General features: G+C 40.9%; 1 protein-coding gene across 3 annotated transcripts in view; it reads left to right on the top strand.

Moving 5' to 3' along the window:
• The window catches only part of KIF27 (kinesin family member 27), a 98,888-nt gene that overhangs the window by 11,513 nt on the left and 69,346 nt on the right, over positions 1-18,029 (top strand). For all 3 annotated transcript variants that reach the window (XM_008072544.2, XM_008072543.2, XM_008072545.1), the window contains exons 3-4: positions 785-1,743; positions 10,587-10,730. In XM_008072544.2, coding sequence (XP_008070735.1) covers positions 785-1,743; positions 10,587-10,730 — 1,103 coding nt within the window. The remainder of the gene's footprint in view (positions 1-784; positions 1,744-10,586; positions 10,731-18,029) is intronic.

Here is an 18,029-nt window from a genome sequence, read left to right as displayed (position 1 = left end):
TGACTCTGCAATACCAAAAAACAGAAAAACTAAGGATGGCTTGATTATTATTATTATTATTTTTTGAGTTGGAGTCTCACTGTCACCCAGACTGGAGTACAGTGGCACTCTCCCGGCCACCGCAGCCTCGACCTGCTGGGCTCCAGCGATCTTTCCGTCTCACCCTTCCAAGTAGCCAGAACTACAGGTGTGTGCTACCACACCTGGCTAATTTTTGATTTATTGTAGAGATGAGGTCTTGCCAAGTTGCCCAGGTGGAACTTGAACCCGCGGGCTCAGGCAATCCACTCGCCTTGGCCTCCCAAAATGCTGGGATTGCAGGCTGAGCCACCGAGCCTGGCCAAATTAACAAAACTGAAAAGAAACTAATATTTTAAAATTACTACTAAGTTCTTTTAATCTACTACTGATTAACTCATTTTAATTATTTTCCTCTACTTTAATTAATCTATTAGACTTTACAAATCCAAATAAAGAGTTTTTTGTCTGTCATTTTAAAGAAGTGAGTGTGATTCTAGGGAAACTAGATTGTTTTTCTCAAAAAATTACATCTTACAGAGTTGAAACATCAAAATGAGCGCAGTCTATTAAAAGAGTTCATTTGGGAGATGATTTAAAATTATTTAATGATGTTGCTGATGCTACTGTTACTGTTTGAAATTCTATTGTTTTTTTTCAAAGGGACTATCTTGGTCAGGCTTTTAGCAAATGATAACTGTTATGTAGTTAATTGTACTGGATTTTGATGAAACTTGGTTTAAAAACTTGTTATTGCTATTTTAAGTGATCGTTGGGGCCAAGGAATGCCATGTGGAAAGTGCAGATGAGGTGATGAGTCTGCTGGAGATGGGCAATGCTGCCAGACATACAGGTACCACCCAAATGAATGAGCATTCAAGCAGATCACATGCAATTTTTACAATCAGCATTTGTCAAGTTGAGAAAACTGTGGAGGCAGCTGAAGATGGATCTTGGTATTCCCACCAGCACATTGTCTCAAAGTTCCACTTCGTGGATTTGGCTGGATCAGAAAGAGTAACCAAAACGGGGAATACCGGTGAACGGTTCAAAGAATCCATTCAAATCAACAGTGGCTTGCTGGCTTTAGGAAACGTAATAAGCGCTCTTGGGGATCCACGCAGGAAGACCTCACATATTCCTTACAGGGATGCTAAAATTACCCGCCTTCTGAAAGATTCCCTAGGAGGCAGTGCTAAGACTGTCATGATCACATGTGTCAGTCCATCTTCCTCGGATTTTGATGAGTCCTTAAATTCTCTCAAATATGCCAACCGAGCACGGAATATTAGAAACAAACCCACTGTGAACTTCAGCCCTGAGTCAGACCGTATGGATGAAATGGAATTTGAGATTAAGTTGCTTCGAGAAGCTTTGCAAAGCCAGCGGGCTAGTGTCAGCCAAACAAGCCAGATTCATCAAGAGGGGACTCCTGATAAAAGTAGGATCCATTCTCTTGAGGGTCAGGTAGCTCAGCTACAAGGAGAATGTCTGGGTTACCAAAGTTGTATAGAAGAAGCCTTTACCTTCCTGGCAGACTTAAAGGATGCTGTCAGATTAAACCAAGAGCAGCAACAGAAACTACAAGAGTGGTTTAACATGACCCAGGAGGTCAGGAGGACTGTCCTCACCTCATGCCAAGGAAACCGAGACATTGGAAACCTGGAAGAAGGACCACAGCATATTACAGTTCTCCAGCTGAAGAGAGAGCTTAAAAAATGTCAGGTACTTATAGTTCAGTTTTTAAAAAATTTTACATTATTATTGATATATAATAGATGTACATAGTTTTAGAATACATATGAAAATTCAGTACATTTATATATTATTTTTATGTGAAAGTTCTTTAAGGACTAAATTTGGGCAAGTAAATTCTAAGAGTCATTCTGGACTTTTAGGTTTTTGAAAGGGATATGTTGGATATCATTTGCCTTTCCTGTCCCTTAATCTGTTTTTCTACTCTGTCTTTTCCTGTTAGGCTCTCCTCACAATTCATACCTTTCTTGGCTACTGCTTCCTCCTCCTCTGGTTAAATTTTTTTTTGGTCTTTATTTCAGTAGATTTAGGGGATACAAATAGGTTTCTGTTTTGTTTTGTTTTTGAGTCGGAGTCTCACACTCTGTCGCTCAGGCTGGAGTGCAGTGGCACACTCATGGCTGCCGTGGTCTTGACCTGCTGGACTCAGGCAATCCTTCCGCTCTCCAAGTAGCTGGAACTACAGGCACGTGTCACCACGCCCAGCTAATTTTTTGATTTATTGTAGAGATGAGGTTTTGCCAAGCTGTCCAGGCTGGTCTCGGACCCTTATCTTTGCCTCCCAAAGTGCCAGGATTACAGGCATGAGCCCCTGCGCCTGGCACAAATAGTTTGTGGTCTGGGCTTTAAGTGTACCCACCACCCTGTCTGCACACATTGTACCCTGCCCCAGCCAGGAGTTATCCGCTGCAGAGAAGTTTGCCCTTGGGGCTGTCCCCTCCCAGGTGGGTTAGAAAGCAACTGCCTTAAGGGTTGAGTTCCTGGGTTATGGCAACTGGAGCTACTCAGGGCTTTCTTTTTTCTTGTACCACTCCACGTGGGTTTCAGCAGAGCATGGCTATGGGTAAAGCAGTTTCCCATGAGGAACTAGAGTCCCACAAGGCCCTCCAACTCTGCAGCAGGAGCACGTAATTCCCGAATTCTCCTTACTCACCTTCCCCACTGTGCCCAGAGTCTGCTGGTAGTCTGTGGTTGTTCAGGTGAGAGCCTGGCTAGTTCCAGCCCCAGCTGATGGATTTTTCCTCTTCTTTGTGCTATGTGGTTGTTATTGCTTGTTTGATGAGTTGTGGGGCATTCTGCTGGTCCTGTTCCTCTCTGGATGCTGAGGAAACTCTGTCTTGGTTTTTACTATGTGGGAGAAACTCACTCTAGCTGCCTTACATTGGCCATCTTAACCCTGAAAACCCTGGTTAATGTATTTTGATTTGTTTCATTTATTTTAAAGATGTGGGGTACAATTCAGGGTTAGGTATACAAATGTTCATTATGCAGGTACCCTTGTTGATGAGGTGCACCCCTCCCTCCCCTGGCAGTTTCCCCTCACCTGCCAATCCCACCCCCCCTCCCCTGGCAGTTTCCCATTACTGCCAGTCCCTTTCTTATAGTATTATGACAATTGTTCAAGGTCCGCTTATGAGTGAGAACATATGGTACTCTGTTCTTTGTTTCTGTGATAGATCGCTGAGTATGAGAGATGCTAAATCTATCCATGTCTTATTAAATAGAATCCCTGTGGACCTGGTTGTCAGTTTAGAGGATGAAATAAAACACATTTTCAGAAACACAATTAACTTTACGGAGTTTTCTCCCTCTGTGGGTCATTGGTTCTTGAAAGAAAAAAAATACTTCATCCCTTGAGTTTAGAATATAGATTTAAAAAACAAACAAGCCAGATGTGGGGGCATGCTGCTATAGTCCCAGCTACTCAGGAGACTGAGGCAAGAGGATCACTTGAGTCCAGGAGTTTAAGGCTGCAGTGAGCCATGATCTTGCCACTGTTCTCCGGCCCGGGTAACAGGGTGAGATCCTGTCTCAAAAAACAAACAAGCAAATACCCCAAACCGAATTAAATATTTTTTAATATTTGAGGAATGTAAGTATGTACATGTATGCATTATACATATATTGAATTCAGAATTACACATTTCCCTACTTTTATTCAGAAAACATTATTATATGAAGATTGTCATGGTTGAAATAAGGGAGAACAGTACATACCTAGTTCTGCTTGCGTGGAATTTGCAATCCAGTGAATAGATGGGTGGTCCTTCAGTTGTTCCTAAAGTAATGTGGTTCCCAACTTCCATGGTTCTGTCCATTTTTAAGAATAGGAAAATGTGTACTTAAAAACATAAATGTCTAGTTAGAAATATTTTCTTTAATTAAGGATTGCCTTTTTATATGCAGTATTATAAAGAAGCCCATGTGTATTATCCTTTGTTATAGCAGTTCTCTAACTATTTTATTTTATTAATTTAATTCAATTCAATTTTTTTGAGTCAGAGTCTCACTCTGTCGCCCAGGCTGGAATACCGTGGCACACTCATGGCCACCGCAGCCTCAATCTGCTGGGCTCAGGCAATCTTTCTGCCTCAGCTTCCTAAGTAGCTGGAACTACAGGCGCATGCTACCATGCCCAGCTTATTTTTTGCTTTATTGTAGAGACGAAGTCTCACCAAGTTGCCTAGTCTGGTCTCAAACCCCCGGGCTCAGGCAATCCTTTCGCCTCAGTCTCCCAAAGTACTAGGATGACAGACTGAGCCACTGCAACCAGCCTAATAGATATTTTATCCACATGTTTTGAATCATCGTACATCAGTCATTTGGAAAAATTTGTTTAGTAAATTATGCATATCTTCCAAATGTTGACACATTTCACTACATGATATAAAAAAACCACATTCACTAATATCACTGGTAACCTTGCCAGCAAAGTCTTTAAGTATTGGAAACTGTCAAATAGAAGTTTTCCAAAGTTCTAATTTTTAATGAAACTCAAATTTCATCATTCACAACAAGTACTATTAGTTGTTTTCCTTGAAATGATGGGTTCTCACTTCCAAGAAAATGCCTGCCACATACCCAAGTCTGAGTAACCATAGTCTGTCTGTCATTCTTTAGAGTAACAATAATACCCCATGAAATAAGCAGCTAGTTGAGCTGTTGCCCACAGACAACCATCACCCTTCCGTGTGCTGCAGAAATACTGTGTGCTACTTCCTATTTTGTCGCACAGAATATTTTTAAAAAATTTTCTCAAGGGTTAAGGGTTAGTAACTTTTATTTTGTTTCATTAAGACAGTCTTTTTTTTTTTTTTAGAAAGTAGAATTTATTGAGAGGACAGAAAGGCTCCCCGAATGGGAGGGGACCTCAAGGGGTTGCCCCATCAAGACATTCTTAAGTGAAGCTGGCATTTGTTTGTACTGTTTATGGCAGTGAATGACTACTAGTACAGTTTGGTGTCACTTTCTTTATTTGTGTCAAGGAGCTGGCAGTTTTACCCACTGCTGCTTTTGCAGTATCAGTGCAGATGTCAGCATGATGAAGCAAGCAGATACGGTTTTAGTATTATTATGAAATTGGTTTTGACTTCTTGGACACTAAAAGAGTCTAAGAGACATGCCTGAAGGGTCTTTGTGGAACACAGTGAGAACTGCTTTTGTGTTACAAAGTCTTGAATATTTAAAATATAAACATCAGAGAAATACTTTTAAAATAATTTTGGGGCGCTTTTTAAAACATTTTTTTGAAAGGTACTAACTCCTTAGGTAGAACAGGCCCTTCCTCATTAGTATAAGAAACTGGTGGTATTCGTGCTGCAACAAACATACGTGTGCAGGTATCTTTTTTGTAGAATGATTTGGATGGGGGGTGGGGGATGGGAGTGGCAGTTGAGGGAATGCTAGGGGAGGGAGGGGCATGCCTCATCAACAAGGGGACCTGCATGATCAATGTTTGTATACTTAACTCTGAAATGTACCCCACATCTTTATGATAAAAATTTTTAAAAACCTCGTGGAATAGGAAGTATGGGCAGTTGGAAACTTGAATTTGGGGTGCAAATAGAAGTTGGTATTAGGAAGCGCTTTTCTTTCACCTTCTAAGGTGACTGAAATTGGAAACCCATAAATCCCATTGCTAGCCAGATGTGGTGGTTCATGCCTGTAATCCCAGCACTGGGAGGCAGAGGCTAGAGGATTGCCTGAACCCAGGGGTTTGAGATCAACTTGGGCAACGTGGTGAGACCTCTTCTCTACAATAAATAAAAAAATAGCTGGGCATGGTGGCGCACGCCTGTAGTTCCAGCTACTTAGAAGTCTGAAGCAGAAGGATCGCTTGAGCCCAGCGGATTGAGGCTGTGGTGGCTGTGAGTGTGCCACTGCACTCCAGCCTGGACGACAGAGTGAGACTCCAACTCAAAAAAAAAAAAAAGAAAACCTATTGCTTGGGCAGGGTGGGTAGTAATTTCCTCTCTCCATCTATTAGAAACTAGATTTAAATTTCTCTAGATTATACACTCTAGATTACGACTTTCTAAAGATATTAGCAGTCTTGCTGTTAAAAAGGTACCATGATCAGATTATTTGGGGGAATGATAGATCGCAAAAAACAAACGAGTTTCTTTCTCTTCTCTTTTTTTTTTGTTAATCTCAGTTTTATGCCAGCAAACAGATTTCTTAATTGCAAGGCTTCTCAGACTTTGAAAGTGCTAATGTATACCAAGGATACAAAAAAAAAATGTATGCACATTTAAAGAGATGTTATCTATATTTTTCAAAGTTGAATTGAGTATAGTAGCAATATGAATTGCAGAAACCAAACGTGACTTGTATTCATCTTTTTTTTTTTCTGAGTTGATGTTCCATTCTGTTGTCCAGGCTGGAGTGCAGTGGCATGCTCACGGCCACCGCAGCCTTGACCAGCTAGGTTCGGGCAATCCTTCCATTCGGCCTTCCAAGTAGCTGAACTACAGGCACATGCCACCATACCTGGCTAGTTTGTTTATTGTAGAGATGAGGTCTCCCCGAGTTGCCCAGGCTGGTCTCAAACCCACGGGCTCAGGCAATTCTCTCACCTCGGCCTCCCAAAGTGCTGGGATTATAGGTGTGAGCCACCATGCCTAGGCCATCTTTTTTTTTTTTTTTTTTTTTTTAATCAGTATATATTATTACAATTTTAATACAATTTTTTTCTTTCTTAAAATGTATATACCTTTTTTGGCACCCTCTGTATATTATGAATCTCAAAGTGAGACATAACATTTGGTGTTACCACTATTTAAAAAATTTTGTCTGGGATCTTGCAGGAATAGGACTAGTAATCTTTGGGTATTACTGGATAGCAAATGGAGAAATGATCAATATCATTCTGTAGTTTGTATGTCCCTTTCATTTTTATTTTATTTATTTATTTATTTTTGAGTTGGAGTCTCACTCTGTCGCCCAGACTGGAGTGCGGTAGCCATTCCCGGCCACCACATCCTGGACCTGCTGGGCTCCGGCGATCCTTCCGCCTCAGCCTTCTAAGTAGCTGGAATTACAGGCACGTGCTACCATGCCTGCCTAAATTTTTGATTTATTGTAGAGATGAGGTCTCGCTGCCCAGGCGGGTCTCGAACCCGCGGGCTCAGGCAATCCACTCACCTCAGCCTCCCAAAGGCACTGGATTACAGGCTGAGCCACCGAACCCGGCTGGGTGTGTACTTTTTTTTAAGGTGGGGTTCTCATGGTGTTGCCCAGGCTAGACTTGAACTCCTGGGCTCACGTGATTCTCCCACTTCCTCCTAAGTAACCTCCGAAGCGCACTGTAGGGTGTATGTCTCTGCGCCTCACTAAAAAATCTTTTTTTGTTTTTTGAGTTCATGTCTCACTCTGTTGCTCAGTCTAGTGTGCAGTTGGCACCATTGTGACTCACCACAGCCTTGAACTTCTGAGCTCAAGTAATCCTCCCTTCTCAGCCTCCTGAGTAGCTGAGACTACAAGCATATGCTACCTTGCCCTGCTAATTTTTTGATTTCTTTCTGTAGAGATGAGGTCTCGCTATGTTGCCCAGGCTGGTCTCAAACTCCTGAGCTCAAGCAATCCTCCTACCTTGGCCTCCCAAAGTGCTGTGATTACAGGTGTGAACCCTATGCTCGACCAAAAAATGATTTTTTAAATTTCCTTTTCTGTTTGTCTGTGAGAGGCAGAACAACACAGTGGTTAAGAACTTGAGTACCACACTCCCTAGGTTTGAATCCTTCCTCCTTTGCTTACTAGCGGTGTGACCTTCGGCGAATACTTGACCTCTCTGTGCTTCAGTTGCCCCATCTGTAAAATGAAAATAATTACACCCACCTAGTAGGGTTATATAAATATTAAAACATTAATTCCCATAAATGAGAAGGATGCCTGGCCTGTAGTAAGGCTTAATAAATTAAGTCAGCTTACATAAATCTCTGATTTATTTTTCCCCTGCCTGTGTTTAGACTATTCAGTGGCAGCGAAGGAACTGGACTCTGTAGTTCTAGGTAGAGACACATCCTGGGGTTACTGTGAAGGCAGCTTGGTGTAAACCTAGCTGCTTAGGGAGATTGCTAGGCAAAGTTGCCAGCAGGCCTATGCAGGAAGCAGTGATTTTCTCTTTTGTGAGTTCCGTTATTCTTGAGCCTGTTAGGCAAGCAGGCAGTTATTTAAAACATTCTTAGTCAAGATGAGATTTTTGGGCCATCTTACAGAAGGAATAGAGGCTGGATTATTGCTACTTAAGTCAGCGCCATGTTAAAGTTACCATCGCCTCCTATTTTGAAGCTGCCAGGTAGTGTTGGAATGTTGATTTTTAACCATTAGTCAATTATTGGAACATTCACCAGTTCAAAAATATCTCTTAAGGGACTTTACTGCTTTTTTTAATTCCAAATTTGGACACAGGAATAATATGTGAACATAAATATATCGAACATAAAACCGTTATAAGCATATGTAAAAGTATTTAAATATACATAATTGAGAGAGCTGTTATATTTTAAATTTATCAACTAGGCAACTCATTGCCCATAGTAAGAGGATATTAACTAATGAGTTCTATCTTACAGAAGAGAGAAGTCACATAGTTTATAACCACATAGTTTTACAAGGACCATCAGGATCTTGTGTTCCCTCCTCATTTGGTAATATAAGGATCCCAAGCAGAGAAAAGAAGGGGCTTGCCCACAGACCCACCCTGAAGCTGTGGCAAAATTAGGACTGGCCTCAAGCCACTAGTTCCCAGTGCAGAAGCCTGTTCTCTGCCGTGCCATCTCTGAAGAGTCATGCATATACTACATTTTATGAATTAAATTTCATTCGTAGGCTGGGTGCAGTGGCTCATGCCTGTAATCCCAGCACTTTGGGAGGTGTAGGCAAGAGGATTGCTTGAGCCCAGGGTTTCGAGACCAAACTGGGCAACTTGGTGAGACCTTGTCTCTACAATAAATTTAAAAAATTAGCCCACCGAGGTGGCGCATACCTGTAGTTCCAGTTACTTGGAAGGCTGCAGTGGAAGGATCATCTGAGCCCAACAGGTCGAGGCTGTGGTAGCCGTGCGGGTGTCACTGCACTCCAGCCTGGGTGACAGAGTAAGACTCCAACGATAGATAGATAGATAGATAGATAGATAGATAGATAGATAGATAGATAGATAGATAGATAGATAGACAGACGATAGATAGATTTGTAAAGTGAACACTCACTATTTTAGCAAGTCAGCTACTTGTTCTTGGCTTTCTCTGTAGCTTTGTAGAAAGAGCACAGGCTTGGAATCTAGGTAGGCCCTGCAGTCAAATCTCAGGAGTTTGGATCATCTGCTGTATCTTCTTGGGAAGAGATTTTTTAACTCTCGCTGAGCCTTAGTTTTTTCATGAAAAAGGCACCATGTTTGTTTAGTGAGATTTTTAAAAATATGAGGTCAGTGTGTGGAATGAAGTGGGCCTTTGACAGATGATCATCTTTTTCTGTTTATTTAATTTAAAAAATTACTTTGTAATTATTTATATATAGTAAGTTTACTTAAAAACAGACAAAATTCATCAGAAACCAAGAAGTGAAACTGTTTAACCATGTTTTAAGACACGTTCAAATATGTCTCTTTATAGTAATGAAAGTATTCAAAATTACCAAGTATACTTTATTTAAATGCCCAAATGCATTTTTATACCATAACTGTATGTAAATTGGGAAATATAGCTTCTTTGATTTGTAAAAACCCACATTAAAATCTCATAGCAGTTCTAGCAAATGTAAACATCTTATTGCATGTACTTTAGAAACAAATTAGCTGTCTTTCACATGCAGAGAGTAAAAATCAGGACAATCTTTTTGTCTTCATGGTAATTAATTTCTATGTAATTGCAGTGATAGGTCCTCTCCAGGGTTTCTGCCTTTTTTTTTTTTTTTTTTTGAGTTGGAGTCTCAATCTGCTGCCCTGGCTGGAGTACAGTGGCATGGTCAAGGCTACCACAGCCTCGACCTGCTGGACTCAGGTGATCCTTCTGCCTCAACTTTCGCAGTAGCTAGAGCTACAGGCATGAGCCACCACACCTGGCTAATTTTTTGATTTGTCGTAGAGATAAGGTCTTGCCAAGTTACCCAGGCTGGTCTTGAACCCGTGGGCTCAGGCAATCATCTCCTCTTGGCCTCCCAAAGTGCTGGGATTATAGGCGTGAGCCACCATGCCTGGCCGGATTCTGCCTTTCTTAGAAAGAAATCAGAAAAACTTGCAAATGAAAAAAAAAAGAAACATTTATAAGATATCATCAAACTGTAATCAAATTACTGTTTTTGGTATTATGGGGGTCTTGAGTATTTTATTTTTATATTTTATTTTTATTTTTGAGTTGGAGTCTCACTCTGTCACCCAGGCTGGAGTGCAGTGTCATGCTCATGGCCACCGCTGCCTGAAACTGCTGGTCTCCCGCGATCCTTCCACCTCAGCCTTCCAAGTAACTGGAACTACAGGCGTGCGCTATCTAGTATTTTCTGTAGTGAGTATTACTTGTGCCTTCTTTCCCTCTTAGTGTGCTCTTGCTGCTGATGAAGTCATATTTAATCAAAAGGAACTAGAGGTGAAAGAACTGAAGAATCAAGTGCAAATGATGGTACAGGAAAACAAAGGACATGTTGTATCTTTGAAAGAAGCTCAAAAAGTGAATAGATTGCAGGTAGGCTTTCTTAATACATCTAGCTCTGTAAATTGAGTTGAAATAGTATCTAACTAAACACAATAGCATTTTAAGTGATAAATGGGAATTTTACAAATGTATGTTCAATTGAGAGTTCTGAGCATATTACCTAAAATAATTATAGTTTTTCACCTAAATCTGCTTAAAGGTAAAACATTTTTATTGTTAGTCTGACTTCAGTTTCCAACATATAAAGATAATACCCAGGAACATAATTTGTAAATTATATTTTGGTTATTTTTTTCTCCATACTTCTCCCTTCTGTTGTTTGCCAAGGTAGCAGGCAATGTGACATTGTTAAGAGTTGGAAGGTGCCGGGCTTGGTGGCTCAGCCTGTAATCCCGCGTCTTTGGGAGGCTGAGGTGTGGGGATTGCCTGAGCCTGCGGGTTTGAGACCCACCTGGGCAACTTGTAGAGACCTCATCTCAACAATAAATCAAAAATTAGCCGGGCATGGTAGCGCGCGCCTGTAGTTCCAGCTGCGGAGGCGGAAGGATCGCCGGAGCCCAGCAGGTCAGGCAGCAGCCGCTGCACTCCAGTCTGGGTGACAGAGTGAGACTCCAACTCAAAAAAAAAAAAAAAAAAAAAGAGTTGGAAGGCAAGCACATAATTTAAGCTTTAAATTTATTAGACTGTCCTCTTATACTCCCTGAGTGATTTGTTGTCTGACTTGATCAAATATTTCAAATATTCTATCTCAGCTTTCTGATTATCAACACGCATCTGTCTATTGTAACATGGTATGCCCCTAAATATTGTATTCCCTGGCCGTGACTCCTCCCACTCCTCAAATAGTCAAATGTCATTTAAAACCTTTACTTCCTATCAGGGAGTAGCTAATGCCTTGAGAAGTAATCTGGTCCAGCATATATTAGATTTTAATCTTAACATTTACTTATTTTTGTCTTTTCTTTTTCCTTTTTTGAGTCAGAGTTCCACACCAGACTGGAGTGCATTGGTGTGGTCATGGCTCATCGCAGCCTCAACCTCCTGAGCTCAGGCAATCCTTCTGCCTCAGTCTCCTAAGTAGCTGGAACTAGAGGCATGTACCACCACTCTCAGCTAATTTCCTCCTGAGCTCAGGCAATCCTTCTGCCTCAGTCTCCTAAGTAGCTGGAACTAGAAGCATGTACCACCACTCTCAGCTAATTTTTAAATTTTTTTGTAGAGACAAGGTCTTGCTATGTGCCTAGGCTTATCTCAAACTCCTGGCCTCAAGCTGTCCTTCTTCTTCAGCCTCCCAAAGTGCTGGGATTACAGACAGGCATGAGCCACTGTGCTCACCTTGTTTTCTTTTTTCTTTCTTTCTTTTTTTTTTTTTTTTGGAGCAGGAGTCTCACTCCATCACCCAGGCTAGAGTGCAGTGTCATGCTTACAGTTACTGCATCTTTGACCTGCTGACCTCAGGTGATCCTTCTGCCTCAGCCTTCCAAGTAGCCGGAACCACAGGCGTCTGTCACCATGCCTGGCTAATTTTTTGATTTATTGTAGAGGTGAGGTCTCGCCAAGTTGCCCAGGCTGGTCTCGAACCTCCACCCCCCAAAGTGCTGGGATTGTAGGCATGAGCCACCACACCGGCCTTCTTTTTTTAAGCTTTCTAATTGTAATGATTTAAAAATATAAACTAAAATATATGCAAAAAATATTTATTGTTCAATGACTTATCACAAAGAGAGCAGCTGAGTAACCACTATTAGGCCAAGGAATTGCAAACTGCTAGCTCCTCAGAAGACCTTAGTGCCTCCTAACAATCATTATCCCACCATCTTGTTCAAAGAGATGTTCTCCTAACTTGTATGGTATTCATTTCCTTGCTTTTCTTATGGTTTTTCTATCTAAGTGTGTTTCCTTAAACACTACAGTTGAGTTCATGGGATTTTTATAAATTTATTCAGTATATACTTTTCAGTATCTGGCTGCTTTATTGAAAATATTATTTGTTATGATTCATCCATGCTGTAATGTGTCACTGTGGTTTGTTTAGTTTGATAGCTATATAGGGTTTCATTATATGAATATACCACAGTTTATTTTCTTTTCTACTGTTGATGAACATTTGTGGTTTTCCTGTGAATCTTTCTTGTGTGTTTTCAATGTCTCTTGGTATACATGCACACATATTTCTTTCAGATTTGTGCCTAGAAGTTGAATTGCTAGGTCATAGGGTAGTTTATCTTCAACTTTCGTAGCTAATGCCAGACTGTTTTCCATTTTACACTTCCACCCGGCACCATATGAGTGTTCCTGTTGCTCCACGTGCTTCCCAACACTTGTTAGTGTTAATTTTAAAATCTTAGCTGGGCACAGTGGCTCACGCCTGTAATCCCATCACTTCGGGAGGCCAAGGCGAGTGGATTGCCTGAGCCCATAGGTTCGAGACCAGCCTGGGCAACTTGACAAGACCTCATCTCTACAATAAATAAAAAAATTAGGCAGGTGTGATGGCATATGCCTGCAGTTTCAGCTACTTCGAAGGCTGAGGCCGAAGGATCACCTGAGCCCAGCAGGTTGAGGCTGTGGTGGACAGAAGCGTACCACTGCCCACCAGCCTGGGTGACAGTGTGAGACTCCAACTCAAAAAAAAAAAAAAGAAAAAAAATCTTAACATCTGACAGGCATACAGTGTCATTGTGGTTTTCATTTGCATTTCCTTGATAGTGAGGATAGCAGTTTTTTATATATTTTGGCTATTTGGATATCCTCTGTGAAGTGTTCATTCAAGTCTCTTGTTTTCTATTAGAGTATCTGTCTTTTAGATTAATTTGTAAACTTTTTTTGTATATTTTGGGTATGAGCTCATTGTTATTTGTATGGTTGCAAACATTTTTTCTTCTGTGGTTTGCTTTTTACTCTCAATGGTGTCTTTTGATGAAAAGACTTCTTATAATAAACTTCAGCAATATTTCCCTGTATGGTTAATGACATTTGTTCCCTATTTAATAAGTGCTTCCTTTCTTCAATCCTTTATTTTGAGGTTACTTTCCATATTATCTTCCATGAGCTTTATTGTTTTGTCTTTCATAGTCAGCTCTATAGTCCTCCAGGAATTGATTTTTTTTTTTTTTTGAGTCAGAGTCTCACTCTATCACCCAGGCTAGAGTGCACAGTGGCACACTCACGGCCACTGCAGCCTCGACCTCCTGGGCTCAGGTGATCCTTTCGCCTTAGCATTCCAAGTAGCTGAAACCACAGGCCACCACGTCTGGCTAATTTTGTTTAATTTTTATTTGTTGTAGAGATGAGGTCTCGCCATGTTGTTCGGGCTGATCTCAACCCCTGAGCTCAGGCAGTCTTTTCTCCTCTGCCTCCCAGAGTGCTAGGATTACATGCTTGAGCCACTGCGCCTGGCAGGAATTGATTTTTGTGTATGGGATAAAGTAAAGGTCCAATTTCACTTTTTTTTTTTTTTTTTTACATATAGCTATTCATTATATTGTCTCAGCATTATTAGAGACTGTCCTTTCACCACTATTCCAAGTGCTATCTTTATCATAATCAAGATCAATTTGTGTATGGATTTATTATTTCTAGGCCTTCTAAGTTATCCTGTTGGTTTATTTGTCTATCCTTGAACCAATATCACATTTCTTATTTATTGTAGGTTCATAATAAGTCTGGATATTCTGTAGAGCAAGGCCTTCCACTTTGTTTTCCTTCTCTTCTCCCTCCCCAGATATCTTGGTTGTTCCATCTATATTTTATTTTATTTTAATTTATTTAAATAATAACTTTGGCAGGGTGTGGTCACCCACGCTTATAATCTCAGTACTTTGGGAGGCAGAGGCAAAAGGCCTGAGCCCAGAGGTTTGAGACCAGCCTGGACAATTTGGTGAGACCTCTTCTCTACAATAAATCAAACATTTAGCTGAGCATGGCGTTGCATGCCTGTAGTTCCAACTATGTTGAAGGTTGAAGGAGGAAGAATTGCCTGAGCCCAGCAGTCCAGACTGTGGTAGCCACAGGCATCCCACTGCAGTCCAGCCTGTACGACAGAGCAAGACTCTGACTCAAAATAATAATAATAATGAACTCAAAATGATGATAATAATAATAATAATAATAACTTTATTCAGATATAGTTACCATACTATAGAATTCAGTCCTTTAAAATGTAAAGTTCTACAATTATTAGTATACTTACAGAATTGTATAACCATCACCACTATCTAATTTTAGATTATTTTTATCATTTTATCAAAATGAAATCTTGTATCCAATAGCAGTCATTCCTCTTTCCTTCCTTCCCTCAGCACCTGAAAGCCACCACTTTATTTTCTATCTCTATGGATTAGCTAATTCTAAACATTTCATGTAACTGAGATCATATAATATATGACCTTTGTGTCTGGCTTGTTTCACTTAGCATGATACTTTCATTTATTTATTTTTAATTGTCAAATAACAATTATGTTTATTTATGGAATACAGTGTGATGTTTTACTCTATGTATACAGTATAGAAAGGTTCAATCAAGCTAATTAACATTAACTAATTAACATTGAATTAAATCTATAGATCTATTTGGAATAATTAACATCTTTTGATTAGGAGTCTCCTAACACATGAGCATGGTATATTCTTCCATTTACTTATATTTCCTTTGATTTTTCTCAAAAACATGGAGATTCAGCATGTTTGCCTATATCATGATGGGTGATTTATGAGTGCACTTGCCCACACAGTGCTGTGTTCGGCGTTTTTTGAGAAAAATGGGCATGACCCTCAGATGATGCACTAGGAGAACTCAACATAGTCATTCTGATGGCTAAGATTTATTACAGTGAAAGGATACAGAGCAAGATCAGCAAAGGATCAGCACATAGAGCAAAGTCCAGAGGAAACCAGGCATAAGTTTTCAAGAGTTGTCTACCAGTGGAGTCACATGGGGTTTGCTTGATTCCCCCAGCAGTGAGTTGTAACAACACGTGTGAAGTGTTATCTGCCAGGGGACTCAGTAGACTCAGTGTCTCTATAGATTCAATTGCAGGCTTATCATAAAGGCACTCTCTTAGCTTGAACCCAAATCCCAGACAGACAGAAGGAAAAGAAAGTGTTCAGCATAAACCACATTTACTTGTACACATAGTTGAGTACAGTGAGTTACTATTATCAGAGTGTTTAGGAACCCTCCCAAAATCCAAGTTCTCAGACATCTGACAATCTTATAATAACAGGTCTTTTAAAAGATAGTGATCAGCTGGGCACTGTGGCTCATACCTTTAATCCCAGCACTTTGGGATGCTGAGGCGAGAGGATTGCCTGAGTCCAGGGGTTGGAGACCAGCCTGGGCAACATGGCGAGACCTCCTCTCTACATAAATCAAAAAATTAGCGGGGCATGGTTGTACACACCCGTGGTTCCAGCTACTTGAAAGGCTGAGGTGGAAGTTTCGCCTGAACTCAACAGGTCGAGCCTGCAGTGACTGTGAGCGTGCCACTGAACTCCAGTCTTACTGTAGAGATGAGGTCTCACCTTGTTGCCTAGGCTAGTCTTGAACCTGTGGGCTCAGGCAGTCTTCTCACCTCCACCTCCCAAAATGTGGGGATTACAGGCATGAGCCACTGTACCCAGCTGAATCTGTTATTAAGTGCATATACATATAGAATAATTACATCATATTTTGTACCTTTTAGTCATTTTTAAACCTTTTTATCTCTTCTAATGGCTTTTGCCTTAAGTCTTGATATGACCATAGGTACACCAGCTTTCTTTTGGTTAATATTTACATGGTGTATCTTTTTCCATATTTTTTTATGTGTGTGTGTGTGTGTGTGTGTGTGTGTGTGTGTGTGTGTGTGTATTAGTCTTTCTGTTGTACGTACATTTTTCTGTAAATAGTATATGGTTAGGTTATTTTACAATTCTTTTTGGTAGCCTTAAATTTTTGATTGACTTATTTGTGAATTTAACATAGTTATAATTGTATTTAAAATCTATTATGCTTTTAATTAATTCACCCTTCCTTCTATATGTTTCTTTCTCTCTCTTTTTTTTTTTTTGCCCACTTTTGGATCTGTTGGGTATTTTTTTCCTATTGTTTTCCTCATTAATTTAAAAGTTGTACTTTTACTCTTTTGTTTTTTTGAGTCGGAGTCTCACTCTGTTGCCCAGGCTCGAGTACAGTGGCATACTCATGGCCATCACCGGCGATCTGTCCGCCTCAGCCTTCCAAGTAGCCGGAACTACAGGCGCGTACTACCATGCCTGGCTAATTTTTTGATTTATTGTAGAGACGAGGTCTCACCATGTTGCCCAGGCTGGTCTCGAACCTGTAGGCTTCGGCAATTCTCTCGCCTTGGCCTCCCAAAGTGCTGGGATTACAGGCTGGAGCCAATACACCCGGCCTGAATACATGATTTTTTTTTTTTTTTTTTTGAGTTGGAGTCTCACTCTGTCGCCCAGACTGGAGTGCAGTGGCCACTCCCGGCCACCGCAGCCTCGACCTGCTGGTCTCCAGCGATCCTTCCGCCTCAGCCTTCCAAGTAGCCGGAATTACAGGTGCGTGCTACCACGCCCCGCTAATTTTTTGATTTTATTGTAGAGATGAGGTCTCGCCTGCCCAGGCGGGTCTCGAACCCGCGGGGTCAGGCAATCCATTCACCTCAGCCTCCCAAAGGCACGGGATTACAGGCTGAGCCACTGAGCCCGGCCTGAATACATGATTTTAAAGTAGGGTTAGGCTGGGCACGGTGGGAGGCCGAGGTGAGAGGATTGCCTGAGCCCAGGGGTTTGAGACCAGCTTGAGCAACTCAAAAATAAGTGAATAAATTAAAAAAATAAGGTAGGGTTGTATTTTTATTGCTCAGCGTTAACACAATAAAACTTAAGGGTTTTATTCCCTATTTAATCATCAGAGTACATGTGATGTATTAAGATGAATGACAATTTCTTATTGACATAAATTTGTGCTTGTAAAACAAAGATTGATATTAGAGCTTTCTGGATTGGATACACTTTAAACATTTTCTTTAGAGAATACATCAACTGGCCAGGTGAAGTGGCTCACGCCTTTAATCCCAGCACTTTGGGAGGCTGAGGTGAGAGGATTGTCTGAACTCAGAGATTCAAGACCAGCCTGGGCAACTTGGTGAGACCTCGTGTCTACAATAAATCAAGAAAGGTTAACTGGGTGTGGTGGTGCACACCTGTAGTTCCAACTACTTGGAAGGCTGAAGCAGAAGGATCACCTGAACCCAGCAGGTGGAAACTGCAGTCGCCATGAGCGTGCCACTGCATTCCAGCCTGGGCGACAGAGTGAGGCTCCAACTCAAAAAAAAA

This window comes from Carlito syrichta, unplaced genomic scaffold (assembly GCF_000164805.1).
Source record: "Carlito syrichta isolate Samal-C Ts95f unplaced genomic scaffold, Tarsius_syrichta-2.0.1 Scaffold315331, whole genome shotgun sequence".
Classification (NCBI taxonomy): domain Eukaryota; kingdom Metazoa; phylum Chordata; class Mammalia; order Primates; family Tarsiidae; genus Carlito; species Carlito syrichta.
This window is presented reverse-complemented; position numbering and strand designations above follow the sequence as displayed.